Genomic DNA, 26,751 nt, shown 5'->3' with positions numbered 1-26,751 from the left:
GATGTTAATCTTGTAGCAATTATCTTTTAAAGCCTGAGGGTTAACAGTGCTGTTATACTTCATTAAGGATGCCTCACATTTTTCCAAAAATATATTTATTTTTAAAAACAAAAACTCAGATCAGTTTTATAGAGTCAGATTTTCCAGAGACAAACCACAGTTTGGATTCCGGCTTAGCGTGCAAGTGAAGCATCAGTAATCTCATGCAGAAGGATTTGTCTCTGCAGGAGGTACATTCTGCTTGACTGCAAGCACTCAATTCTCTAAATCTGGTTTGTACTTCTGCCATCATTTTATTCCATTCCAGCGCTCTGGCATGCAAGATAATCCATCTCTAAAATTCAAGACTTCCAAATTGAGATGAACGATTATTGGGCTTGGGTTGGGGTTTATAACCAATCCGATCATTGATCATTTGTTCCCGGCTCTTGGGATCACTGCTGAGCCCAATGGCTCCTTCTCCATCACTGCCTCCTACAACTTCCACATCTTCCTTCTGTTTCTTACGGGTCTGAAAGTATAAACGTTTTAGGATTAAGGCAACATTCTTTCAATTAGCAAACGTTTATTTAGAGTACCTACCATGTACTAGGCATGGGGTAAAGGATAGAGTTAGGGTGTAAAGAACAATAAACTGAAATCCTAGGTTTGGAATACTTAGGGGCACAATGAGGATACGGTGTTAAAAGTTGTAACCTCTGATCGCTTGAGGTCAGGAATTCGAGACCAGCCTGGCAAACATGGCGAAACCCCATCTCTACTAAAAATAAACAATGTGGCCGGGCACAGTGAGTCACACCTGTGATCCCAGCCCTTTGGGAGGCCGAGGCGGGCGGATCACGAGGTCAAGAGATCAAGACCATCCTGGCCAAGACAGTGAAACTCCATCTCTACTAAAAATACAAAACTTAGCTGGGCATGGTGGCACATGCCTGTAATCCCACCTACTCAGGAGGCTGAGGCAGGAGAACCACTCGAACCAGGAAGTCGGAGGTTGCAGTGAGCCGAGATGCACTCCAGCCTGGTGACAGAGTGAGACTCCGTCTCAAAAAAAAAAAGATGTAACCCCTGCCCTCCAGGATGTCACAGTCTAATAGGTAAACAGGCAAAGAGACGATTATAGGGTGATCCGGGCTATGACCTATGACAGAGGGAAGTCAACACTGCCAAAGAGACGAGGTAAGGAGTTGGGGTGTGGTGGTACAACAGGAAGCTACAACTGGAAAGATGTAAGAGCAGACAAGGGGGAGCAAAGGGTATTTCAACAAATTTATTATTCTAGAGAATAGACAGAAAAATAAATTGACTGGTAAAGAAATAACCACCAAAAATCTATAGCCTAACTGATCCCATGAGATTAAAAGTAACATGAGAAGGTTTTATGCTATCTTATCAAAAGGTCTGGGTTTTGTGGCTTCATTTTGTTTTCAGATAAAAGGTTTGGTTCTTAAGTCACATGTGACTGCAGAATCCACAAAATATGTCTCAGTTTGATCATTTTCAAAAAGAAACACTTATCCCGTAACTGCCACTACCTGACTGTAAGGACAACAGATGATAACTTTCTCTAAGAGAGTGAAATGATGTTTTATCCAAAATTCCTTAATAATAATAGAATGGCTCAGCTACTCAAATCACTGGAATTACCACCATTCTTCACCACTTGCTGCTGGACTGTGGGCATTTAAATGCCAAGCATCGGGCTGACCGCAGTGGCTCATGCCTGTAAATCCCACTGCTTTGGGAGGACTGCTTGAGCCCAGGAGTTTGACACTAGCCTGGGCAACATAGTGAGACTCCATCTGTCCCCACAAATTTTTTTTTTTTTCTTCAGACCAAGTCTCGGTCTGTCACCAGGCTGGAGTGCAGTGGCGCCATCTCGGCTCACTGCAACCTCCACCTCCCAGGTTCAAGCGATTCTCCTGCCCTCGGCTTCCCAAGTAGTTGGGACTACAGGTGCATGCCACCACACCCAGCTAATGTTTGTATTTTTAGTAGAGATGGGGTTTCAACATGTTAGCTAGGATGGTCTCTTGACCTCGTGATCCGCCTGCCTCGGCCTCCCAAAGTGCTGGGATTACAGGCTGGGATTACACACCCGGCCCACAAAAAATTTAAAAATTAGCCAGGCATAGTGGCACATGCCTGTATTCCCAGTTATTCAGGGGGCCGGACGTGGTAGGATCACTGGAGCCTGGCAGGTAGAGGCTGCAGTGAGTGGTGATCATGCCACTGTACACCAGCAGGGCGACAGAGCAAGACCCTGTCTCAAAAATAAAAATAAAAAATAAAATAAATGCCAACACTCACAAAGTATTACAGTGAATAAAATAAGGTATTGCCTTTTATGTGGCAAATGACCTTCCTGATTACTAGTAAGTGATGTTAGAAAGTTCTACCTAAATATCTTTGTGAAAACAAGTTCTAAAAGGCAAACAACTCTATCATTCTGAGAATATCCAAGTGGAATGAAATCACTTAAAAGGGTTCCCACTTTGAGCAACTGCTGTTTCAGAAGCTAGAGTCACAGTAGTATAATCAAACTCATGTTGGTAATAAATGAAACAGGCCAGTTTTCTACTGGTTTCACTTTAGGGCATGACTGTCCCTGCTTCCTAAGTTACTCTAAAACAGGGCAAAACCCACTAGATAACTGCCTTTGGTGAAAAGACTAACTCAATAGTGAGCTGACTCTGTAGAGTCAAAGTTCGGCATGCTAGCATTTTATGAGATTTGTAACAACTGAAGTTTAAGCCATACTTTAAAGCTCATCCTTAATAATATATGAGTTTTTTAAAAGCAGAAATTATGATGCTTCGAGAACACTAAAGTCTCTTGGGATGAAGCAGGGGGAAGAAATCTAAGTTATTAGTCTTAATATGAAGCATATACAATCCATAATAAAGCTGTTGGTAAATACATGCAAAATGTACTGTCCTCTGCCATATAGTGCAAGATATCTGCTAGGACAGCAAATGAAAATAGACTTGTATTGAGCCCTCCTTTGGGCCTGGTATTGCAGGGAACAGATGCAGACAGAAATATACTAATCCCTGACTTCAAGGAGCTTATGGCCCAGTGAGGGAAAACAAAAGCAAACAGACAATTACAACAGAGACTAACAGTGCTTATGAGAGAGGTTAGCACAGGAGGATGAGGTTGAGCCTAACCCAGCTGGGGGCTGGAAGAAGTAAGAGTTAGCCTGGCAAAGAAAAATAAAAGACTTTTCTGGCAAAGGGAACACTTGTGTATAGGCATTGAGATTAAAGATAACCCAGCAGTGAAAGTGGAGAGATAAGCAAGGACCAGCTCACAAAGGACCTCATATGCCATGCTAGGGAATTTGGAATTTATTCTGTAGACCACTGAAGAATTTAAGTCTTATTAATGGACATCTAATACCATGTAGCAAGGCCACACTTAAAAATACATATGGGGCTCCTACCATGAGCTAGATGGTAGGAAATGATGATGCAAACAGACATGATTTCTGCAATCAATCACTGGCTGGGTGCAGTGGGTCACATGTGTAATCCCAGCACTTTGGGAGGCTGAGGCGGATGGATCACTTGAGGTCAGGAGTTGGAGACCAGCCTGGCCCCAACATGGCAAAATCCCGTCTCTACTAAAAACACAAAAATGACCCGGGCATGCTGGCATGTACCTATAGTCCCAGCTACTTGGGAGGCTGAGGCAGAGGTTGCAGTGAGCCAAGGATCATGCCACTATACTCCAGCCTGTGTGACACAGCGAGACTCCATCTCAAAAAAACACAAAGTTGTATTCATACCTCCAGGTCCTTTCGAATGCTCTCAAACTCTTCAATGTCATCAAGCTTTAGCTCTAGGCGTGTTGGTTTTCGTCTCAGCATACTGAAGTCAACACTAAGGGCCAAACCCAGTGAACTATTAGCTGATAAAAATGAAAGAGAGGAGGAAAAACTGAAGGTAATAAAGTCTCAGATACAAAACATAAAATCAGTTTGCAAGCCTGTGTACTAAAGTGAATGGAAGTATTAAAACTTTATTTGAATTCACACAGACTTCTAAAGTCTTTTTAAGAGATGGGATCTTGCTCTTTGCCCAGGCTGGAGCACAGTAGCATGACCTTAGCTCACTACAGCCTCAACTTCCTGGGCTCAAGCAATCTTACTGCCTCAGCCTCTAGAGTAGCTGGGACTACAGGTGTACACCACCATATCTGGCTAATTTTTGTGTTTTTTGTAGAAATGGGATCTCTCTCTGATGCCCAGGCTGGTCTCAAACTCTTGGGCTCAAGTGTTCCTCCCTCCTCATTTTCCCAAAGTACTGGCATTATAGGCAAGAGCTACTATACCCAGCCAACTTCTAAAGTCTTTAGGTATATGATTATTACATTTTTATTACATTATGGAGATCTACAGCTCTGTAAAATCAAAAACTCTTTCAGTAAGAATTTAAAATAGCAAACTATCACTTTAATCTCATGTTCTAGTCACATTCAAAGAAATACTCTAGCTAAAAGAATAAACTATCACATCTCAGTATAGTTAGAGGAGAAAGTGGACAAACCAGTGAATTTAATCTACTCTACGTGAGAACTGTCAGAGATTTGTGATCACTCCTGAATGCTAAAATCAGTTTGCTAAATCTCATGAAGACTCCAACTCACCAATTCACAGGATTATCCTCAGCGTCCAAACAGATCCTAAATGTGTGTACGTCATTCATTAAACAAACACTTCTTGTGCTCCAGCTACAGAATTAAAAGGTACAGTCATAATCTGTGGGGAAAATAAAGAAAACTATGATATCATATAACGAGAACCCTAATGAGGATACTGGCACTGGCATCACACAGGCACCTAATCCAGTCTGGGCTGAGTGTGGGGTGGACAAGGATGTCAGGCAAGCCTTCCTGGAGAAAATGATATCTTAGTTGACTTCTGAAGGGCAGGCAGAGAGAAGAGTGCACAAGGAGGCTCAAGACCAGCTTTGGCAACATAGCAAGACCCTGTCTCTACAAAAAAGTAAAAAAATTAGCTAGGCTGGTAGTGTGTACCTGTAGTCCTAGCTACTCAGGAGGCTGAGATGGAAGGATCACTTGAGCCCAGGAGTTTGAGGTGGCCACAGTGAGCCATGATCTCACCATAAGACCCCAACTCAGAAAAAAAAAAAAAAGAAGAAGAAAAGAGGTTCAAAAGAGCATTCCACAGCCTGAAATCCCGAGGTAATACTGTGTTAACAAAAACCATTTTGTTTTGTTTTGTTTTGTTTTTGAGAAAACACAACTCCCCCAATTGAGTTTAATATCTGTTGATGGCATCATTTGTATATTCTCCACAGCATCCCCTAGAGTGTATCTATAAAAACAGTCAGTAAATGTTTGTTGAATAAAAGGTGAGATCATTCTTGAGCACTGTGCTCTTTTTCCATTCCCATTCTTTACATTCTTAACACAAAAACCTGTGAAGTTGACAAAATGATTCCTATTTCACACATAAAGAAGTCATCGAAGCAAGCTGTTCAGTTTGGTTAATAATTTTAGCCTCCTATAAAAATTATACAGGTCAACATGATAAGGATTAAGTGAGAATGATGGAAGTGAAAACTCCTTGAAAGTATATAGAGATACAAATTATTACATGTATCTAGGATGAAACTAGGGACTGTGAAGTATACAAAGGAAGAAATATTTCCTTCTCCCATGAAGCTTAGGATATTACAGGCGATATTATCAACACAAAACACTGGCACATTACATTTCAAATTGCTTTGTACTAAATCAGGCATTATCTTCTACCAGATTCCAATGCAGACAAATGGTAGAGAAAGCCAAAGTTCCAAAGAGGGAAAGAGAGGGATAGGGATACCTAAAAGGAAAAAAAAGGTCTACTATACATTTTACCTTTTCTGCAAACTGCGAAAAACTGGCCACTACGGAGCAGTATAGAGTAGCAGTTAAAAGTGCTGGCTGTAGAGGTTAAAGGGCACAGGTTCTAATCCCACTGCGCCACTGATCTTGAACAATTAGTTTCATTTCTAACTAGGCCTTAGTTTCCTCATCTGTATCCTACTTTGCTGTTGTAGGAAGTGAATAACGTAATGCAGAGTAAGCTCTTGGAACATTACTTGGCATTTAATAAATGTTCAATAAATAACACCTATTATGGCTGTAATTTTTCTAGGGGGTTGGATGAGGATCTGGCCAGCTACGGAAACGTCAATATTTTGAGGATCTCCCACCGTCCACGTGGGGATAAAAACCTTATGCTGTTCGTCTCTAATACCCCAGCATCCAGCAGGGCAGAGAGACGTACAGTTCCCTGACACCCTCCTAACCATCATCTTACTCTCAATCTGATACAAAGACCAGGCTGAAGACAAATGAACAAAATCAGGCCGAAGCTCCTCCGCCGGGTCTTTATTTGACTTTGGCACCAGCGGGCTCTTCTAGCTTAATCTCTCGCTGCAGCCCAAATCCACCGCCGAGCCATCAAGCTCATAGGTGGCCCCTGGGAAGACTTCCGGACCATGGAAGAGAACAGTCCTCGTCCCCTAGCTCCAGGCCTGTACCTCGGATCCCAGGGTTTCTATGGTAACACGGTCCTCGGCTCCCAGAAGACGTAAACGCCCCCGTAGGCCCGGGGAGGCACAGCGGGCCCCGGAAGCCCTCGACTCGCTCCAGAGTTCAGCCCCGAGCCGCGCGAGTCGACTTACCTACCTCTTTTCAAGTCGGCTCAGCCCCTTCCCGGAACCTCGGCTCCCCTCCACGAAACTACTGCTACGCCAACTGGACTACACTTCCCAGACGGCTTGGAGCCTCTCTCTCAGCAGAACCTCGTCTTCCGCGAGCTTTTCTTGGAGGTTCTAGGAGGGATGCCCCTCAATGCCACGACGCCATTTCCTACTACGACTTCCATCATGCTCCGCGCCGCTCCGGGCGCAGCGACGGCTCTTGGCCCATGTCCTGTTTGCGACACACTTCCGGTCAGTGACGCACTTCCGCTCTGCTGGGCGCGCGGTGGAAGGTCTGAAACGGAGAGCTTGGATTTCGCTGGGGCCTCGCGGCTCCAGAGCCCAGCATGGCTTCCTCGCGAACCTCCTCCACGGTACAGAGCCCGGGATCGCAACTCACTCTGGCAGGGAGCGCGAAGGGGGAAGAGGATCTCTGCGGGAAGGGGCCGTTAGGGAGCGAGAGAAGGCGGTGGAGGGCTGAGGAGGAAGGCTGCGGGACTCAGTGGTGTTCTACACAGCGGACCACCGTTTTCCTGACCCCTAAGCGCTTTCGTGGACTGTAGCTTATTTGCACCTCTCCCACTACAGCCCCAAAGGGCAAACATCTCTTCCGACTCATCCAGTAACGGTGCTCTGAAATAGGGAAGTGTCTTGGCCAAGGTTTATGCGTTTGGCAGATCTCAAAATTTTAATGAGACCTACTAACTTCTACCTCACGTCTAGAAACGTTTGAAATGTATACACTCGTAATGTTGTAACTTGTTATCCTTTAGCACCGCGTTGGTTATTTCATCTATCCTTAGTATTTCCCCAGTGATGAGCAGTAATCTTGGATACATCGTAAAACACGAGATTCCACGTTTCCAGCAGAATAAAGTAAACAGATTCCAGAGCAAACCTTTCATATGAAAATACTCGAGAGAACCTCACTAGTTTTATCAATCCCGTCAGCTAAAGTGAGGGACTGAAACACCCTCCCCTTCACCTCAAATCGATGAAGAACATCTTAAGTAGTGTCCAATTTGTCCTTTCAATTATGAAGGAAATAGGACTGTGAAACTCAGGGCGAGCTTCATCCTCGGGAAATCCGGTAAATTGCCAAGATTAAACCTCAATTTAATCCAGATTTTTGATTTGGCAGGCAACCAAAACTAAAACACCCGATGACTTAGTTGCTCCGGTTGTGAAGAAACCACACATCTATTATGGAAGTTTGGAAGAGAAGGAGAGGGAGCGTCTGGCCAAAGGAGAGTCTGGGATTTTGGGGAAAGAAGGACTTAAAGCAGGGATCGAAGCTGGAAATATTAATATAACCTCTGGTAAGATGCAAATTGTGAACCCATCTTTACCTCTTTGTGTAATGAATACTTTCCTAAACTTGAATATCATCAGTTTTATAATGTCAAAAAATTTAAGTTCTTTTGTTTTAGACGGAGTCTCGCTCTGTCACCAGGCTGGAGTGCAGTGGCGCGATGTCTGCTCACTGCAACCCCCGCCTCCCGGGTTCAGGCAGTTCTCCTTCAGCCTCCGGAGTAGCCGGGATAACAGGCGCACACCAACAAGCCCAACTAATTTTTGTATTTTTAGTAGAGACGGGGTTTCATCATGTTGGTCAAACTCCTGACCTTGTGATCCCTCCCCCTCGTCCTCCCAAAGTGCTGGGATTACAAGCGTGAGCCACTGCGCCTGGCAGAATTTCAATTCTTAAACTTGCATCTATAAGGCTGTATTTTGCCTACCCCCTTAAAATCATGCAGAGAGCCTTTTTCTTACAATGTGTTACATAGTTTTGCTTCTATGAGTGAGCAGTCTTATCAAAAATTCAGTGTACATTTGGATTCAGATTGATTCCATTTGTCTTCTGGAGATCTAACATAGTTCTGGCATTGGTTTGCAGCTAGAGTGGTTCGTGATAATCTCCCTTTTGAAGTTTTCCAATTATTTTTTACCCAAAGGGAAATATCTTTTTTTTTTTTTTTTTTTTTTTTTTTGACACAGGGTCTCACTCTCTTGCCCAGGCTGGAATGCAGTGGCATAACCGTGGCTCACTGCAACCTCTGCCTTTTGTGTTCAAGTGATTCTCCTGCCTCAGCTTCACGATTAGCTGAGATTACAGGTGCCGGCTACCACACCCAGCTAATTGTTGTATTTTTAGTAGAGACGGGGTTTCACCATGTTGCGCAGGCTGGTCTCCAACTCCTGACCTCAAATGATCTGCCCACTTCGGCCTCCCAAAGTGCTGGGATTACGGGCGTGAGCCACTGCACCTGGCTGAGATATCTTGTTTTATTATAAAAGTAATAGTGGCCAAGCCTGGTGGCTGAAACCTGTAATCCCAGCACTTTGGGAGGCTGCGAAGTGGGAGTCCGGCTTGAGCCCAGGAATTCGAGACCAGCCTGGGCAAATAGTGATACCCCATCTCTACAAAAAGTAGAAAATTAGCCGGGCATGGTGACGCGTGCCTGTATTCCCAGCTAATTGGGGTTCTGAGGTGGGAGTTCAAGGCTGCAGTGAGTCATGATTGTACCACTGCACTCCAGCCTGGACAACAGAGAGAGACCCTGTCTCAAAAAAAAAAGGTAATAGTTATTTTTCTTTTAAAAGATCAAACAGTGTATGAATGTGTGAAGTAGAAAATCCAGTATTTTTTAATTAATTGATTGTATATCTTAGAATTTTAATACAGCTATAAAAATACGTCATTTTTTCCATAAGTGAAAACATGATACGTAAATTGTTGTATAACCCCCATTTTTCATTTTATATACCATTGAGGATATCTTTCCATGTCAGTAATGAGAGGTCCACTCTATTTTTAAAATAAAATTACGCATATTTGTCATAAGAAATTCAGACAATACCAGAGGGCATAAAATGAAGACTCCTCTGGCTGGGTGTGATGGCTCACGCCTGTAATCCCAGCACTTTGGGAGACTGAGGTGGGTGGATCACGACGTCAGGAGATGGAAACCATCCTGGCTAACATGGTGAAACCCCGTCTCTACTAAAAATACAAAAAAATTAGCCAGTTGTGGTGGCGGGCTCCTGTAGTCCCAGCTATTCGGGAGGCTGAGACAGGAGAATGGTGTGAACCCGGGAGGCGGAGCTTGCAGTGAGCTGAGATGGCGCCACTGCACTCCAGCCTGGGCGACAGAGCGAGACTCCGTCTCAAAAAACTGAAGACTCTTCTGCAGTAGGGACATCTGTCAGGTTTCTCATTGATCCTCCCACACATTTTCTAAACACATGTGCTGTAGCCTAGTGACTTTTTAAAGTTTTTATACTGTTTTTAAACATAATGTCACCACTGTACCTCTCATTTTTTATCACACTTGTATTTTGGTGTGGGTTTCAAAACTATTGCTAGATTTTCCAGAAATCCTTATAGTTGTGGAACTCTCATTTTCATGGTAATTATTTGCAGTTTACTAGTTAATTATTTGTTAAGTATCCCTATACTGGGACTCCTTTAGAGAATAAATAGCTTTGTAAAGTTATGTAGAGGTATAAAGTTAATAAATGAAACCAGAGGTGGCTTGAACCATTTTCCTGCCTTTTGAAGTTGTGTCATTTAGGTTTATGTGTTTGGCATAATTTAATAAACTGAAAAACAGTAAACTATAAAATGTGTAATATATTAGACATTACCTTTCTCTCAGGGCATACACAGACTGCAATTATTTATTTCTCTCCATTTGAAGAAGATCTGCTGATGTTGCCTGTTTTCTTTTTGACAGGAGAAGTGTTTGAAATTGAAGAGCATATCAGTGAGCGACAGGCAGAAGTATTGGCTGAGTTTGAGAGAAGGAAGCGAGCCCGGCAGATCAATGTTTCCACAGATGACTCAGAGGTCAAGGCTTGCCTTAGAGCCTTGGGGGAACCCATCACACTTTTTGGAGAGGGTCCTGCTGAAAGAAGAGAAAGGTCACCTTTCTAAACATTTACTTTTTTTCTTTATTATAATCACAGGGTTCTACTCCAAATTTTGGTTGATGTTTTAGTTGAACTTGAATAGAATGTCTCAAATCATGTTATCATGTTACCAATATCTTACTGTGTTTATATGAGTTAGCCTATCATCTATCTTAGGCCAATTTTTATTCTACTATTAATTTTTTTTTCTTTTTTTTTTTTTTTTTTTTTTTTTTGAGGTAGAGTCTTGCTCTGTCACCCAGGCTGGAGTGCAGTGTCATGATCTTGGCACACTGCAGCCTCCACCTCCCAGGTTCAAGCAATTTTCCTGCCTCAGCCTCCCAAGTGGCTGGGATTACAGGCACCCGCCACCATGCCCAGCTAATTTTTGTATTTTTAGTAGAGACAGGGTTTCACCATGCTGGCCAGGCTGGTCTTGAACTCCTAACCTCAAATGATTCACCCACCTTAGCCTTCCAAAGTGCTGGGATTACAAGCGTGAGCCTCCACGCCTGGCCAGTTTTTCTTTATAGACTGGGAAGAGGGTGCTAACATGCTCCCTTGCCTCCCCTCCCCAGTGCAAGTTTTGAATTGGATAAACATTTGTTTTGGGGCTTTGAAAATTTAGACATCAAATGCATTCTATGTCAGTAACCTAAAACAATGATAAATGTTTTTTGGATTTTATTGAAGAGGGGTACGGTCCTCGGGTAATGCCCTCTTATGATTTACAGGTTGCAAAGTCTTTTAGTTGTGGTCTAGTCATACACAATTATGAAGAGCCCTTCTGGTCTCTATCCACTGTCTCATCTCCCCTTCATCATCCAGCTTGTTGGAAGGGTTTTCTCTATTACTCTCTTGAGGTCCTTACCCTTATTTACTCTTCAACCTGCTGCAAACTGACCGACCCCTGCCACATTAAAATTGCTCCTTATTAAGGTCACCAACCCACTTTTACTAAGAATAGCCCTAGTATACTGCCAGCCACTCCCTCCTTGGAATACTCCCTTTCCTTCACTCTCCTAAGACCAAATCCTCTTGATTTTCCTGTCTCTCACTAGCTAGTTCTTCTCGCTTACCTTCTAAACCTCTTTTTCTCTGCCTACCCTTTACAGGCTGCCTTCTCTACTTGCCCTTGATGATCAGATCTACTCCCTTGGCATCATTCACTGTGTGTGTTCTGTTGATTCCCAGATCTCTCGTTGTAGCTGAGGCATCCCACAGGTACTTCAGACTTGAGGCATCTGAATTGAAATATTTCCCCAGCTCTCTCCTATACTCATACAGTTCTTAGTTGAAAATCTACCTAGCCTCCTTTATAATTCATCAGCAAAATCTAATCTATTCTGCTTGCGAGCTACAACTCCAATCTATCATTGCTCTATCTTTACTGCTTTCAAATCTGCACTGTTGTGATAGCCCCAAACATGTTGTGTTGATTGCTTGCTTAAAATCCTAGATTGTCATCTCATACTTGGAGTAAAAAACTCTTTTCATGGTCTGTAAGGTCTTCAGCCTTACCCATACCACCCTTCCCCAATTTACTAGAATAGCCACATTGGTCCTTCTGGAATATGCTAGTTCTTTTTATGTTTTCCCACATAATTGGTCTATTTTTATTCCTCTCTCTTGGCTTTTAGAACCTTTTTTTCTTCCTTTTTTTCTTTTTTTTTTTCTTTGAGACAGAGTCTCGCTGTGTCACCTAGGCTGGAGTGCAATGGTACAATCTCGGCTCACTGCAACCTCCACCTCCCAAGTACAAGCCATTCTCTTGCTTCAGCCTCCCAAGTAGCTGGGACTGCAGGCATGTGGCACCATGTCTGGTTAAGTTTTGTATTTTTAGTAGAGACGGGATTTCACCATGTTGGCTAGGCTGGTTTCAAACTCCTGACCTCAAGTGATCCGCCTGCCTTGGCCTCCCAAAGTGCTGGGATTTCAGGCTTGAGCCTTTCTTCTTCATTTTTTATTGAATCTGGATCCCTGTCAAACTTTATTCTTTTGTTTCAGCATAAATGCCACCTATTCAAAGAAGCCTTTCATCACACCTAACCCCTCCATTCTCTGTCATAGTATGTTGTTTTATTAGCCTTTTCGAAGGGTATACTTTTTTATTACTGTTTAGTTTGTTTTTTCCACCAGCAAAGTCTTATTCATTATTATGTTCCTTAAATGAATCCCTTGAGTCACTACTGCTACTATCTGAATTTCAGTCCACCGTTGTGACTCAGAGGGTCACTACAGTAGTATTGTCTGATTTCCCTGCCATTATTCTTCCCTTTTAATCCACTCTTCGTACTGTTTCGGTGATCTTTCTCACCTGTAAGCCCTCCTAAGTGCTGCATTAGCAATTCTTTGTGACCTGGCCCCTCCTCGCATTTGCAGCCCTGTTCTTCACCAGTCCTCTTCTATGTTCCACGCTCCAGCCATACTGAATTATTTATGACTGCAAGCTCAACATGTTTTTCTTACCTCCAGGCCTTATTTGTTTAACCCTCTGCCTGACATTTTCTCATTCTTAACCCCCTTGACCTGATTCATTGAGGACTCAATTTAGATACTACCTTTTTTTAATGAAGCCTTCCCTGATCCTCTAAGCCTAGTTAGATCCCCCTTACAAAGTCCCCTCTAGCACTGTGTGCTTACTGCTGTCGTGATAGGTAATATAATATAGTTCGCCAGTACTCTCTGTCGTTTCCCCAGGACTAAGCTACTTGAAATCAAGAACGGATTCTTAGTCATCACTGTATAGTTAGCACCTGAGTCCGTATCCAGTACATTGTGGCACTGAGTGAAAGTTGGCAGTCTTCACAAACCAAGTGGTAGCAGTGTAGGGGCTCATTGACTCTAAACTGCATAGAGTAATTGCTTATAGTTGAATTTTGGGAATTTCCAAATAGAGAAGACTGAGTGGGAGAAACCACAGTGGGAGTTTAGCCATCCCCACTTGACTCTTTGAAGGTTGTTGGAGGGCTGGGCATAGTGGCTCATGCCCATAATCCCAGCACTTTGGGAGACTGAGGCAGGAGGATCACTTGAGCCCAGAAGTTCAAGACTTGCCTGAGCAACATAGCAAGACCTTGTCTCTGCAGAAAAATTTAAAAATTAGCCAGTTGTAGCATTATACCTGTAGTCCCAGCTACTCAGGAGGCTGGGGTGGAAGGATCGCTTGAGCCCAGGAGTTTGAGGCTGCAGTGACCCATGACCGTGCCGCTGCACTCCACCCTGGGCAACAACAAGACCTCATCTCTTGAAAAGAAAAAAAAAAAAAAGGTTGCTAGGTGGTTTGAACAGTAAGAGAATAGTAGAGGCTTGCTCCCATCTTAGGGGAGCTTTAAAAACAGTGTTTAAAACTGTGTTAAAGTGTACTTTAAAAACAGTGTTATGTCAACCATGTTTAAATTCTGATCTTTTTTTTTTTTTTTAACAGGTTAAGAAATATCCTCTCAGTCGTCGGTACTGATGCCTTGAAAAAGACCAAAAAGGATGATGAGAAGTCTAAGAAGTCCAAAGAAGAGGTAGAACATGTCTTTAACTTCACAGTGTAAACATGAAGGAAATGAGGAGATAGGTCTCTCATTTTCTGCTTTCAATGGTTTGCTTTGCTAAGATGATGGAGGGAAGTGTCTTTGAAGGCTCTACCATTCAAGAATAGTTGCTGGCAGTAGTTTTGGTTCCTTTGTAAGTATGAATGGAGCTCAGTGAGTTTTCCAGTCAGGAAAGAATCATAGCATTCCTGGTATAACCATCTATTTGCATATCATAGAAAAAAAATACGGTAGAAAGCCATATGCCTGATTTCATACTATTACCAAACGAATTCACCTTCCTTCTGGGCAGTTAACATGGAGAAACGACAGGAGTAGAATGCTTCAGATTTGACCTTTCTGCTCTTAATTTGCCTTTCAGTATCAGCAGACCTGGTACCATGAAGGACCAAATAGCTTGAAGGTGGCAAGACTATGGATTGCTAATTATTCATTGCCCAGGTAAAGAGAGCCTCCAGTAGAAGAAAGAAGCATATTTTGTGTATGTGTTTCAGGAACTGAGTGCTTGATAATGACTGTGGTTGTTAAATGAAATTGAGGGGTAGAGATACATGTGGACCCTTGTTTACAACCCTGTTGCTCCTGGTGATGGTGTTTCTGTGTCACAGGGCAATGAAACGCTTGGAAGAGGCCCGACTCCATAAGGAGATTCCTGAGACAACAAGGACCTCCCAGATGCAAGAGCTGCACAAGTCTCTCCGGGTAAGATGCTCCCAGTGATTGTCCCACGTCTTAAAGGTTCTTCATATTTGTGTGATTTTTCTACTTTGGCCCACCTCTGGGAAGGTAGAGGTGACTAGAGCGATCCCTCCCTGCTTGAGCTGAGCTGCTGTGACATGGAAGGAGCAATCAGTTAACGTGACAGGAGCTTGCTGTGCTTTGTACTCAGCAGAGGCCTATGGTTCTCTTCTTTATTTCTCCCTGTTAATACGTCAAAGTTTCTCTGGGGTTTTCTGTTTATATTTATCTGACTCAGAAGTTGTGATACTAAGACTATAGAAAACAGCTGGGTGCAGTGGCTCATGCCTGTAATCCCAGCACTTTGGGAGGCAGAGGTGGGTGGGTCACCTGAGCTCAGGAGTTTGAGACCAGCCTAGTCAACATGATGAAACCCTGTCTTTACTAAAAGTACAAAAATTTGCCAGATATGGTGTCATGCGCCTGTAATCCCAGGTACTTGGGAGGCTGAGATGGGAGGATCGCTTGAACCTGGGAGGCAGAGGTTGCAGTGAGCCAAGATCACACCACTACACTCCACTCTGGGCGACAGAGCAACACTCTGTCTCAAAACCACAGAAGAATCTTGGGATGGGTTAAAACTGAAAAGTTGCTTTGTTGTTCTTTTTTTGGTGGAAAAGCCAAGGAACTCAGATTAACCTATTAATGATCATCGTGTGTGTGTGTTTTTTTTCTTTTTAAGTCTTTGAATAATTTTTGCAGTCAGATTGGGGATGATCGGCCTATCTCCTACTGTCACTTTAGTCCCAATTCCAAGATGCTGGCCACAGCTTGTTGGTAAGTTCCATTTTACAGTGACATTTTTTCCTAAATGGGGAACAGGCTCAGGAAAATATTAGCATTTGTCTTAGACGTCTATTTGTACGTCCTCTTTCTCTGCTTCTCATGATCACACCAAACTACAGGTATCAGTCAGTGCTCTACCTGTTGTATAATATGATGCAGACTTGGTTTAGCCGTTCTCAGTCTTCACCAGTGACCCCAGAGATTCATTACACTCTAGCACTCTGTCACATTCTTGACACTAGTATTTTGGAGCAGGTCATGTAGTGAGTTTACAGACCAACTAGTATCCATAACTCAGTCTGGCTTTTCTTTTTCAGTTATGTGATCTCCCTAAGATACTTAATCCCTGTCAGCTTCAGTGTCCTTATCTGTAAAGTGGGATGAGGTAGTGTTTGTAAAGCATTTTGCCTTGACAGTGCCTGGTATGTAGTAAGGGCTCATTAAATGTTAATTATTGGTTTATCTTTGTTTTATTTTCTTATCACCACATACGCAGAAAACTCAGGATGTGGTAACTTTGTTGTTTTGTTTGAGTTTGGTTGTTTGGTTTGGTTTGGTTTTTTTTTTTTGAGATGGAGTCTCACTTTGTCGCCGAGGCTGGAGTGCAGTGGCACAGTGTCCACTCACTGCAAGCTCCGCCTCCTGGGTTCACACCATTCTCCTGCCTCAGCTTCCTGAGTAGCTGAGACTACAGGTGCCTGCCACCATGCCTGACAAATTTTTTTTTTTAATTTTTTTTTAATTTTTTTTATTTTTAGTAGAGACAGGGTTTCACCATGTTAGCCAGGATGGTCTCCATCTCCTGACCTTGTGATCCACCCGCCTTGGCCTCCCAAATGGTTGTGTTTTTTTGTGAGACATGGCTAACTAAAGAGAAAGGAAACTTAGATTTAATACACAGGAGCTACTTGACTAGGCCGACCTTGAGACTGGTTTAGGAGAAAGCCAAGGGACTGCACAAATCAGTCCACCTCTCCAAGCCTCATTACCTTCACTGTAAAGTATAAATGATCATTCCTGCTGTACCTACTTCACAGGTCTGTTAGAAAGATCATCTGAGATAATAGATATAAAAGTAATTTGTTGAAAATTTTCCAAAATTTTCCAAAAATTAGGCTGGCCTAAATAAAGTTTAAGGCCAGCCAGGCAGGGTGGCTCACGCTTGTAATCCCAGCACTTCAGAAGGCCGAGGTGGGAGGATCACTTGAGCCCAGGAGTTTGAGACCAGCCTGGGCAGCATAGTGAGACCCTGTCTCTACACATTTTTTTTTTCTTTTGAGACGGAGTCTCATACTGTCGCCCAGGCTGGAGTGCAGTGGCACGATCTCAGCTCACTTCATGCTCCGCTTCCTGGGTTCATGCCATTCTCCTGCCTGAGCCTCCCAAGCAGCTGGGACTACAGGCGCCCACCACCATGCCCGGCTAATTTTTTGTGTTTTTAGTAAAGACAGCATTTCACTGTGTTAGCCAAGAGGGATTCAATCTCCTGACTTGTGATCTGCCTGCCTCGGCCTCCCAAAGTGCTGGGATTACAGGCGTGAGCCACTGTACCTGGCCCATAAAATTTTTAAAAATTTATTTAATTTTTTAAAGGTTAGCCAGGTGTGGTGGCATGCGCCTATTAGGCCAAGCTACTCAGGAGGCTGAGTGATAGAATTGCTTGAGCCTGGGAGGTTGAGGCTGCAGTGAACTGTGATCATGCTACTGCACTCCAGCCTAGGTGACAGAGTGACACCCTTTCTCAAAAAAAAATTTAAATACTTTGTAATCAGCAAAATACTGTTCATATTTAAGGATAGTATCACTATTAATATTAGTATTATTGGATAGTTTAATTTGCCCCACCTTCCCTCACAAGTGGATCCAAAAGTTAAGGAAAATGGCTACTGGTGTAGTGTTAATTATAGTCCAGTAAAAGCCTCTAGTTGCGTGCAGGCTGGAGGTAGCTTTTTCTTCTATAACCCTTCCAACTATAAGGCTTTTATGTTTCTGTCAGCCATTGTAAAGTTTGTTGGGGTTGACAAGAGATTGTCCTTTAGTAATATTACCAAGGTACCTTTTCCTTCCCAGACCAACCCTGGCTGAGATGCTTTCCTTTGTATTTGATAGGAGTGGGCTTTGCAAGCTCTGGTCTGTTCCTGATTGCAACCTCCTTCACACTCTTCGAGGTAAGTTAGAGTCTTATCTAAATCTCAGTCTTTTTCCCAGTGTGAACTCAGTTACACCGTAAACTCTGCTTGACACTCAGACCCCATACACACAGCATTAATTCTTGATTTGATTTGACTTGGTTTTCTCTGGCTGCAAGACTGGACTATCACAACCTCATACACATCCACTTTTCTGTCATGTCCAGTCACACTCTGGCATTTTGTAATCTCTAAACCAAAACCACAATGGGTTTTTTTTTTGTTTTGCTTTTTTAAAAAATATAATTTAAATAGTAGCTTAAAATAGTTCATGTTTTAATAGTTGAATAGTCACTTTCATACTCTCTATGTCCACATGTTCCCTAGTATATACTTACCTGTGATGTTCATCATAGTCTGTATTTGCACACAGGTTATAAAGAGGCAGGAACCTTTTAACTTGGATCTCTTACACTCCTTTAGGGCATAACACAAATGTAGGAGCAATTGTATTCCATCCCAAATCTACTGTCTCCTTGGACCAAAAAGATGTCAACCTGGCCTCTTGTGCGGCTGATGGCTCTGTGAAGCTTTGGAGTCTCGACAGGTGAATATCACTGTTCTGTGGCCCACACTGCCATCACTAAAGAAGATGTTTGATTGGTTGGTCCCCAGGACCTCAGGTTAACAATCTGGCATTTAGGCCATGCACAGTGGTTCACACCTTAAGGCTGAGGCAGGAGAATTGCTTAAACCTGGGAGGTGAAGGTTGTGGTGAGCTAAGATCGCACCACTGCACTCCAGCCTGGGCGACAGAGCAAGACTCTGTCTTGAAAGAAAAAAAAATCTGGCATTTAACCCCCAAGATGGTTTAAGAGTCAAGGTAACTTAGTGTGAAAATGAAGTAAGTGGAAGATTTCATTCTTAGGCCTTTTCTTACTAAAGGAGTTACGTCAGTTTTTTCTTACCTGTTAACTTTGGATCTTGATTTTTGCCTGTAGCCTAGTGACCACTATTTCCTGGCTCCATTTATTCCAGAAAGATCCAGGCTACCTCCTACATGATTAACAATGAACTAAAGATAATATTCTTGGCAATTCATTGGTTCTTAGCAAACAGCCACAGGGGAGAGGAAAGTGAGGTTCTGTCTAGCAGTATTACCAGGGAGATGTCTCCTCCCAGTAGCGTCATCCTTTACCTAGAATGTATTTTCCAACTACAACAGTTTTTTAACATGTGTTTATGTGATTGTTTTCAAAAAAAAAAAAAAACAACTTTGGAAGCACCCCGTTGGCCAAAAGACATCTGAATTTAATTGCTTAGTTTTCTTTCTTTGGGAAAACACATGAAGGTTTTTACTTGAGAATTTTTATAAGAGCTAATTAATGTCTTCATTCCTCACCAGGCAGGGTCTGACTTACGAGCACAGCGAGTTTTAATTGGCTTTGGTAATACTTAGCAATATTTATTCCCTTCGGGCTTTGGCTTGTTCTGTGTATGCACATTGACAAAGTTGCCTTTTTAATTACCCTCCTTAGAGTTCATGTTTATTTCCTTTTGCTGATGTTTCAGATCTTTTGGTGGTTGCTGGATTGTAGAATTTAATAGCCACCAAAAGGAGACTAAGCCTCATCTCTAGTTAGGAGTTCCTTTTTCATTTGGATCTTAGAACAGGCCTAAATTTGAAAAAGGTTTATCTGTAATCCTGTACCAAAACTGTGTGATTTCTGTGTCCTTATGTCTCTTCCAAAGCATGTTTTCTTTCTAGAATTCAGGTACTCCTTTGGTACAGAATGACTATTTTGCTTATTGGGCTGAAGTATTTTACAAGTGTAGTTACAATTTAGCCTCTCATGTTGTAAAGAATGGGTATAGCTGCACAAAAGGTAATCAGTTTTGGGAATATTTATATGTCTATAAAATTGTTTATATGTTTGGTTCTTTTCCAGTGATGAACCAGTGGCAGATATTGAAGGCCATACAGTGCGTGTGGCCCGGGTAATGTGGCATCCATCAGGACGTTTCCTGGGCACCACCTGGTGAGCCATCCTGTTACTGTTTTATCCATATAGGCCTGTGGCATCTTCTTAACTCTTTATGGCTATGTGCCAGGTAAATTTTTAGAGCAGAGATCTTTAGGTAGGATTTTCTTGGGCTGCAGAGAATTGGAATCAGAGGAGAATGTTTAATATAGTGAGGGCTAAGTATATTTGCCTTTTTTTTTTTTTTTTTTTTGAGGCAGAGTCTCACTCTGTCACCCAGGCTAGAGTGCAGTGGCGCGATCTCAGCTCACTGCAACCTTTGCCTCCTGGGTTCAAGCGATTCTCCTGCCTCGACCTCCCTAGTAGCTGGGACTACAGGCACGTGCCACCACGCCCAGCTAATTTTTTATTTTTGGTAGAGACAGGGTTTCACCATGTTGGCCAGGCTGGTCTTGAACTCCTGACGTCAAGTGATCTTCCTGCCTCGGCCTCCCAAAGTGCTGGGATTATAGGCATGAGGCACCGCACCCAGTCATATTTGCCTTTAAATTACAATTGATCTGAAATTTCAGAGTTACAAATTACCAGAAAACAAGGATTTTCACTTTTGTCCAATGCTACAGGTATGTAAGTCTCCCTTCCTGGTTCTGTAAGTTCAGGGAGGCTAGAATCTGCTAGAGAACTTTTTCATTAAGCTGTAATTTACATACAATGGAATGGATTTATTTTGTGTACAAAGCTATCATTCTTTACAAATGCGTACCATTCCTGTGACCCACACCCCTGTCAATGTAGAGAACAGTCCCATCACCTCAGAAAGGTCCCTCATGCCCTTTTCCAGCCAACTCCCCTTCTGAAGCAACTGCTGATCTGACTTCTATCACCATAAATTAATTACGTCTATTCATACTGTGTGAATTCATTTGTGGCAGGCTTCTTTCTCTCAGCATAACATTGTTAAGAGTCATTCATGTTGTTGCATGTATCAGTAATTCCTTTTTATTGCTGGGGGTTGTTCATTTTTATGACTGTGCCATAGTTTATCCATTCTCCTGTTGATGGACACTTGGGCTGTTTCCAGGTTTGGGCCAGTCGGAATGAAGCTGCTATAAATATTCTTGTACCAGGCTTTTTGTGGACATGAGTACAAATTGCTGGGTCATAGGGTAGAGGTATTAGACGTATATTTAACTTTTTCTAAACTCCCCACCAGTTTTCCAAAACGGTTACACCATTTTACATTCCCGGAGTTCTGGTTACTTCACATCCCTGTTAACATTTGGTATTGTCAGACTTACCATTTTGCCCAATCTAGCAGGTGTGTAGTGATCTCCCATGATTTTCATTCTTATTACCCTGATCACTGTTGCTCTTGAGTGCCCTGTCATATGCTTTGCCTGTTTTTTTTAACTGAGTTTGTCTCTTTTGTCTTTATTTCCATGTGCATAGTCAGTTACACCACTGTGTACTGAAGAGACTTTCCTTTCTCTGTTGGAAATGTTTCAGTACCCTTGTTGAAAATCATCTGACCATGTATGTGTGGTTATTTCTGTACTTCCTATTCTCTTCCGTTGATCTATTTGTCTATGAGTGATTTTTGTATTCCCAACATCCATTTTAGGGCCTAGTAAATGTATAAATGCTTGATAAATGAAAGAGCATAACAGTGGAAGAAGGAAGAAGGCAACACAGTCTTTGCTGGGCCATTCTTGGGGAATCCTGTTAAAATAGCCGCTAGGTTGGGCACGGTGGCTCACACCTGTAATCCCAGCACTTTGGGAGAACAAGGTAGGTGGATCACCTGAGCTCAGGAGTTCGAGACCAGCCTGGCCAACATAGTGAAATCCCATCTCTACGAAAAATACAAAAATTAGCTGGGCATGGTGGCGCACACCTGTAGTCCCAGCTACGTAGAAGGCTGAGGCAGGAGGATGACTTGAACCCAGGAAGTGGAGCTGGCAGTGAGCCGAGATTGCGCCACTGTACTCCAGGCTGGGCAACAGAGTGAGACTCTGTCTCAAAAATAAATAAATAAATAAATAGGCACTAGAGGTTTATAGCGAGTCCATGGTTTTCAGTCAGCACCTAAGGCAGATAAGCTTAGTTGTTGAGTCATTGTTTATGTCAGAAAGGAGCTTCCTGTTAATATGGTTATATGAATAGTTTCAGAAGCATTAATAACAAGCTATAATGACTTACAATACTTTATATGTTGTAGAAACTGGATAAATACCAGCTGGTTGATTGTTAGTGTGATTTGGTTTTAGCTATGACCGTTCATGGCGATTATGGGATTTGGAGGCTCAAGAGGAGATCCTGCATCAGGAAGGCCACAGCATGGGTGTGTATGACATTGCCTTCCATCAAGATGGCTCTTTGGCTGGCACTGGGTAAGGCTTCTCCCATGTAGCCAGGGGCAGCTCAGTACTCTCACCTCTTATGTATGCGTGCTTCCACAGAGAACTGGATTCAAAGTGTTCATTTATAAATTATTTTATCAGGGGACTGGATGCATTTGGTCGAGTTTGGGACCTACGCACAGGACGTTGTATCATGTTCTTAGAAGGCCACCTGAAAGAAATCTATGGAATAAATTTCTCCCCCAATGGGTAAAATAAACACACTGAATGAGGGGTGAAAAAGGGTTCTGGGTCAGAAAGTACTCTATTTCTAACTTCAGTACTGCATCCGATCCACAGCTATCATATTGCAACCGGCAGTGGTGACAACACCTGCAAAGTGTGGGACCTTCGACAGCGGCGTTGCGTCTACACCATCCCTGCTCATCAGAACTTAGTGACTGGTGTGAAGTTTGAGCGTAAGCTTTCCTCCTATTTTAGATCTAAATGACACAGACAAACAGTATTGTGTTCCCGTGCAATACAGGCCAGACTTTAGCTTAAACTGAGAAGTAGAACAGGAGAGAATTTGACCTACTGGTAAAGGAGCAAATTATAATTTCCTTCCCCCTGCCATACCCTTAGATCTGTGGGAAAGCATGCTTCTTGTTGCTGGAAGTAAAGACTTTCATGAGTGCTTTGCTTCATTCTTTCCCCCATGGATGCTCTGAGCACTGAATTCTAAATATTATTCTGAACAGATTTACAGTCAGGGAATGAGCCAGAGGACCTTACTGTTATTTGTTCCCTTAAGTCTGCCTTGGGTTATCCCCTTTACCTGGAGGCCTAGTAGGAAGACAGAATCAATGTTGACTTTTTCTGAATGTAGAAATAAGTTTTTTAAAAATAGTATGTTTTTGCAGACTTTTGTGCTTTTGTTGTCTTCTCTTTTGAATACCTGAATTCCTCAAGCAATTCCCCTTCTCTTCTGTAGCTATCCATGGGAACTTCTTGCTTACGGGTGCCTATGATAACACAGCCAAGATCTGGACACACCCAGGCTGGTCCCCGCTGAAGACTCTGGCCGGCCATGAAGGCAAAGTGATGGGCCTAGATATTTCTTCCGATGGGCAGCTCATAGCCACTTGCTCGTATGATAGGACCTTCAAGCTCTGGATGGCTGAATAGATGACAGTGGAGAAAGGACTTGAACCTCAAGCTCTTTCTAAGGAGCTGTTTTCCTCAAAAGAGAAGAATTGAAGTGTTTAGTTCTATCATGTTTTCTGCCAATTACCATGCGTAGACCCTCACTAGAATTGGATTTCCATGTCAGCCCCCACTCCAGGCAGGCGGCCCAATCCCTAGGTAATGGTGAACCCATCTCATGGTTGAAAATTTATTACCTTTTTATGCCCTGCCATGAACTGTGTAGACATTGTTTTTATTAATCTTTTGTTTGGCCAGGCATGGTGGTTCATGCCTGTAATCCTAGCACTTTGGGAGGCTGAGTTGGGCAGATCACTGGAGCTCAGAAGTCCAAGACTAGCCTGAGCAACATGGCAAATGCCGTCTCTACAAAAAAAATACTAAAATTAGCCTGTTGCGGTGACTTGTGCCTGTGGTTCCGGCTGCTTGGGAGGCTGAGGTAGGAGGGATTGCTTAAGCCTGGTAGATGGAGGTTGTAGTGAGCTGAGATTGTGCCATTGCACTCTAGCCTGTGTGACAGAGCAAGACCCTGTCTCCAAAAAAAAAAAAAATCTTTTGTTCGAATGCCCTATAGCCATCCTCACAGCGCCCAGGATTGTGACTGACTGCATTTTTAATTATTGAAACTTGGCTTTCCATAACATGGTCCATGCTTCAGGACTACATGTGACCCAGAGAGCAAGGTGGCTGAACTATAGTCGGGAAGCCCTCAGGTAAAGAGGCGCGTCTCACCACTTACTGGTTAAACAACGCGTAACAGCAAACACTTCCTTTCCCTGGAGAATGGGATGTGAAGCAGTGGACCGCAGCCACGCCGATGGTTATGCAGGGAAGACGACTTCACCTCTTCCTGTTGAGTTTGCTTGGAATGCTGGCTGCATCAGGAAACTCTGAACTGAACATTTGCTTTGTCAGAAAATCTCTTTTATTTTACTTTGAAGTTTGGCAACCTTCATGTTACCCTAAAGCAAAACCATTGTGTCAGGAGTCAAACAAATGTTTAGAAAGCAAACATGACGCCTGTGTTGTACAACCTCCTTTCTGTTGGCTGTTTAAAGGATGTACTTCATATATTAAAGGGTACTTTATGTTAAAGTAACTGGGAAAAAAAACCCTAATGGGTATTCCTAAACCTAAACTTTTTCTTTATTCCACATTTGCTACGGTAAAATCCAGTTACAAAAACTAGGCTATAGAGAATTATTTTCTATAGTTAAGCATTTCTGAATCCTAGCCATTGGTCCATAGAGGTCTCCTTTTTTTTGGTTGGGGATATAATGGATGATCTCAAATATGGATTACTCTGATTTATGTCTCCTTAGCACCTTGTTAACAATTTTTTTTAAATAGAGGGCTGTTTACGCTGTGGGCCAGACTACCAGTAAGCCAGGTCTGGACTCATTACAATTCTTACTTGCCTGTCATGCTCCTCTTTTCACCTCAACTGTACAACCTCTGAACTCTCAAATTACACAGTAAATTTAAAAAAAAAAAAAAAAGGCATTTGGAAGAAGAAAGGGTTGTCAGAGTTATTAAAGGCCTTCTTGGCCGGACACATTGGCTCACACATGGAATTGCTTGAACCTGGGAGGCAGAGGTTGCAGTGAGCCAAGATCACGTTGTACTCCAGCCTGGGCAACAGAGCAAGACTCCATCTCAAAAAAAAACTTTTCATTTGCTGCTGCGGAGAGGCTGGCGATGGCTTTGGTCAGCTCTGTTCTGTGGACTCTGAATGTGTGATATATCGCCAAACAGCTGGATTGTTTTGTTTCCGTTTGAGACTGGGTCTCGCTCTGTCGCCCAGGCTGGAGTGCAGTAATGAGAACACAGCTCACCGCAGCCTTGACTTCCTGTGCTCAAGTGATTCTCCTGCCTCATCCCCTCATCCTCCTGTGTAACTGGGATCACAGGAGGATGCCACCATGCCTGGCTGATTTTTTTGATTTTTTGAAGAGACACGATTTGACTTTGTTGCCTAGGCCAGTCTCAAATTTCTGGGCTCATGCAATCCTTCTGCCTTGGCCTCCCAAAATGCTGGGATTATAGGCATGAGCCACTGTGCCTGACCTAAACATACTGTTTTTAATCTGATTTCAATTATAACCAAGTAGTTGCATTTCCTATGTAGTTGTTCAGCTTCCGAATTGTCAGGACTACCCTCTATTGCTCACTTCACTATTGTTCAAGTATTAATGAATTCTATTTCATAGACTGCGATGAAGAGAAATTTTTTTCTTACCTTTGTAGTATGTGTAAAATAATGAACGCTGGTGAATTAGCATGCAATTGGATATAATGTGCTAACAAAGATTTTTCGTTTCTCAGGTTTGAATTTTACTGTTAGTTCCCTTCTACTTGTTTGTGTTTTTTGGTTGTTCCAAGAGGTAGCAGTTGGGTGAAAACATTTCATCTAAGCCTTTGACAGAACAGATACCTCGTGGGCTATTTCTTCACAGGAATTAAAACATCATTGTAAGAAAGTGGTTAAGAAGCACAAAGCCAGGCGTGGCATTTGTGAAAATGGCAAGATAAACAGCCACAGAAGTGTTCACAGAACACTTAGTGCCTACCTAGATGGTGTACCAAGCACATTCAGATACCTAGTTTAATCTCCACCATCTTTTGAGTTTATTATTCCCTTTTTACGGACAAAACTGAGGCTCCAAGAAACACTCGCTCAAGTTTACCCAACTGGCAAGTGATGGAGCCTGAATCTGAACTGTCATCTGACCATTGGTGACCTTGTGAAGGTTTCACAGATTTCCCCACACTGACCAGACAAAAGGACTGGTGCAGCCAGCATTGCCTGTTTCCTGTACGAAGTCTGAGCTTTTTAAGGACTCTCCACTTTGTATAATGCCCCTCACCTTTTTTTTTTTTTTAAAGACGGAATCTCGGCTGGGTGCAATGGCTCATACCTGTAATCCCAACACTTCGGTCAGGAGTTTGAGACCAGCCTGACCAACATGGTGAAACCCCATCTCTACAAAAAATACCAAAAATTAGGCATGGTGGCGGACACCTGTAATCCCAGCTACTCAGGAGGCTGGGACAGGAGAATCGCTTGAACCCGGGAGACAGAGGTTGCACTTAGCTGGGATCATGCCATTGCACTCTAGCCTGGGTGACAAAAGCAAAACTCCATCTCAAAAAAAAAAAAAAAAAAAAAGATAGGATCTCTAACTCCTAGGTTCAAACGATCATCCTGCCTAAGCCTCCTGAGTAGCTGAGATACAGGCATGGGCCACTGTGCCCACCTTGTATACTGCTCTTTTGACAAGTCACTTCCATCTCTGAGCTCATGCCCAGTGGAGTTAAAGTAACTCCCCCACATCCCGAACGGATGAGGAGCCTATTGTTATCAACAAGATAGCTATTTGCATTTGTAGTTAGATGAT

At 42.8% G+C, this 26,751-nt stretch overlaps 2 protein-coding genes across 11 annotated transcripts; one reads left to right on the top strand and one right to left on the bottom strand.

Moving 5' to 3' along the window:
* Positions 1–78: 78 nt before the first annotated feature.
* CDC26 (cell division cycle 26) lies at positions 79–6,892 on the bottom strand. Of its 8 annotated transcripts, none has more exons than XM_074016795.1 (4): positions 6,699–6,892; positions 4,651–4,762; positions 3,791–3,912; positions 79–511 (listed from the first exon to the last, which is right to left on the bottom strand). In XM_074016795.1, the coding sequence occupies exons 3-4, from the start codon at positions 3,869–3,871 to the stop codon at positions 335–337; spliced, it is 258 nt and encodes an 85-aa protein (XP_073872896.1). In that variant the 5' UTR covers positions 3,872–3,912; positions 4,651–4,762; positions 6,699–6,892; the 3' UTR covers positions 79–334. The 8 variants fall into 8 exon arrangements, with proteins under 8 accessions (XP_073872896.1, XP_015292337.1, XP_073872897.1 ...); XM_015436851.2 differs by having other exon boundaries at positions 3,791–3,884; XM_074016796.1 differs by having other exon boundaries at positions 4,651–4,734.
* An 85-nt stretch (positions 6,893–6,977) lies between these two features.
* PRPF4 (pre-mRNA splicing tri-snRNP complex factor PRPF4) lies at positions 6,978–25,707 on the top strand. Of its 3 annotated transcripts, none has more exons than XR_012424460.1 (14): positions 6,978–7,090; positions 7,858–8,035; positions 10,454–10,640; positions 14,056–14,143; positions 14,535–14,614; positions 14,782–14,875; positions 15,594–15,688; positions 17,807–17,865; positions 18,310–18,433; positions 19,776–19,865; positions 22,076–22,149; positions 22,310–22,417; positions 22,508–22,626; positions 23,142–24,538. XR_012424460.1 is itself a non-coding variant. In XM_005581032.5 (14 exons), exons 1-14 carry the CDS (start codon positions 7,064–7,066, stop codon positions 23,333–23,335), a joined length of 1,566 nt encoding a protein of 521 aa, XP_005581089.2. In that variant the 5' UTR covers positions 6,978–7,063; the 3' UTR covers positions 23,336–25,707. The 3 variants fall into 3 exon arrangements, 2 of the variants coding, with proteins under 2 accessions (XP_005581089.2, XP_045229597.1); XM_005581032.5 differs by having other exon boundaries at positions 22,076–22,198; positions 23,142–25,707; XM_045373662.3 differs by lacking the exons at positions 6,978–7,090; positions 7,858–8,035; positions 10,454–10,640; ... (1 more) ...; positions 14,535–14,614; positions 14,782–14,875 and having other exon boundaries at positions 17,768–17,865; positions 22,076–22,198; positions 23,142–25,707.
* The last annotated feature ends 1,044 nt before the right edge of the window (positions 25,708–26,751 follow it).

The sequence above is a fragment of the Macaca fascicularis genome, chromosome 15 (genome assembly GCF_037993035.2).
Source record: "Macaca fascicularis isolate 582-1 chromosome 15, T2T-MFA8v1.1".
Taxonomy (NCBI): Eukaryota; Metazoa; Chordata; class Mammalia; order Primates; family Cercopithecidae; genus Macaca; species Macaca fascicularis.
Note: the sequence above shows the minus strand (reverse complement) of the source record. Positions and strands in the feature narration are given on the sequence as shown.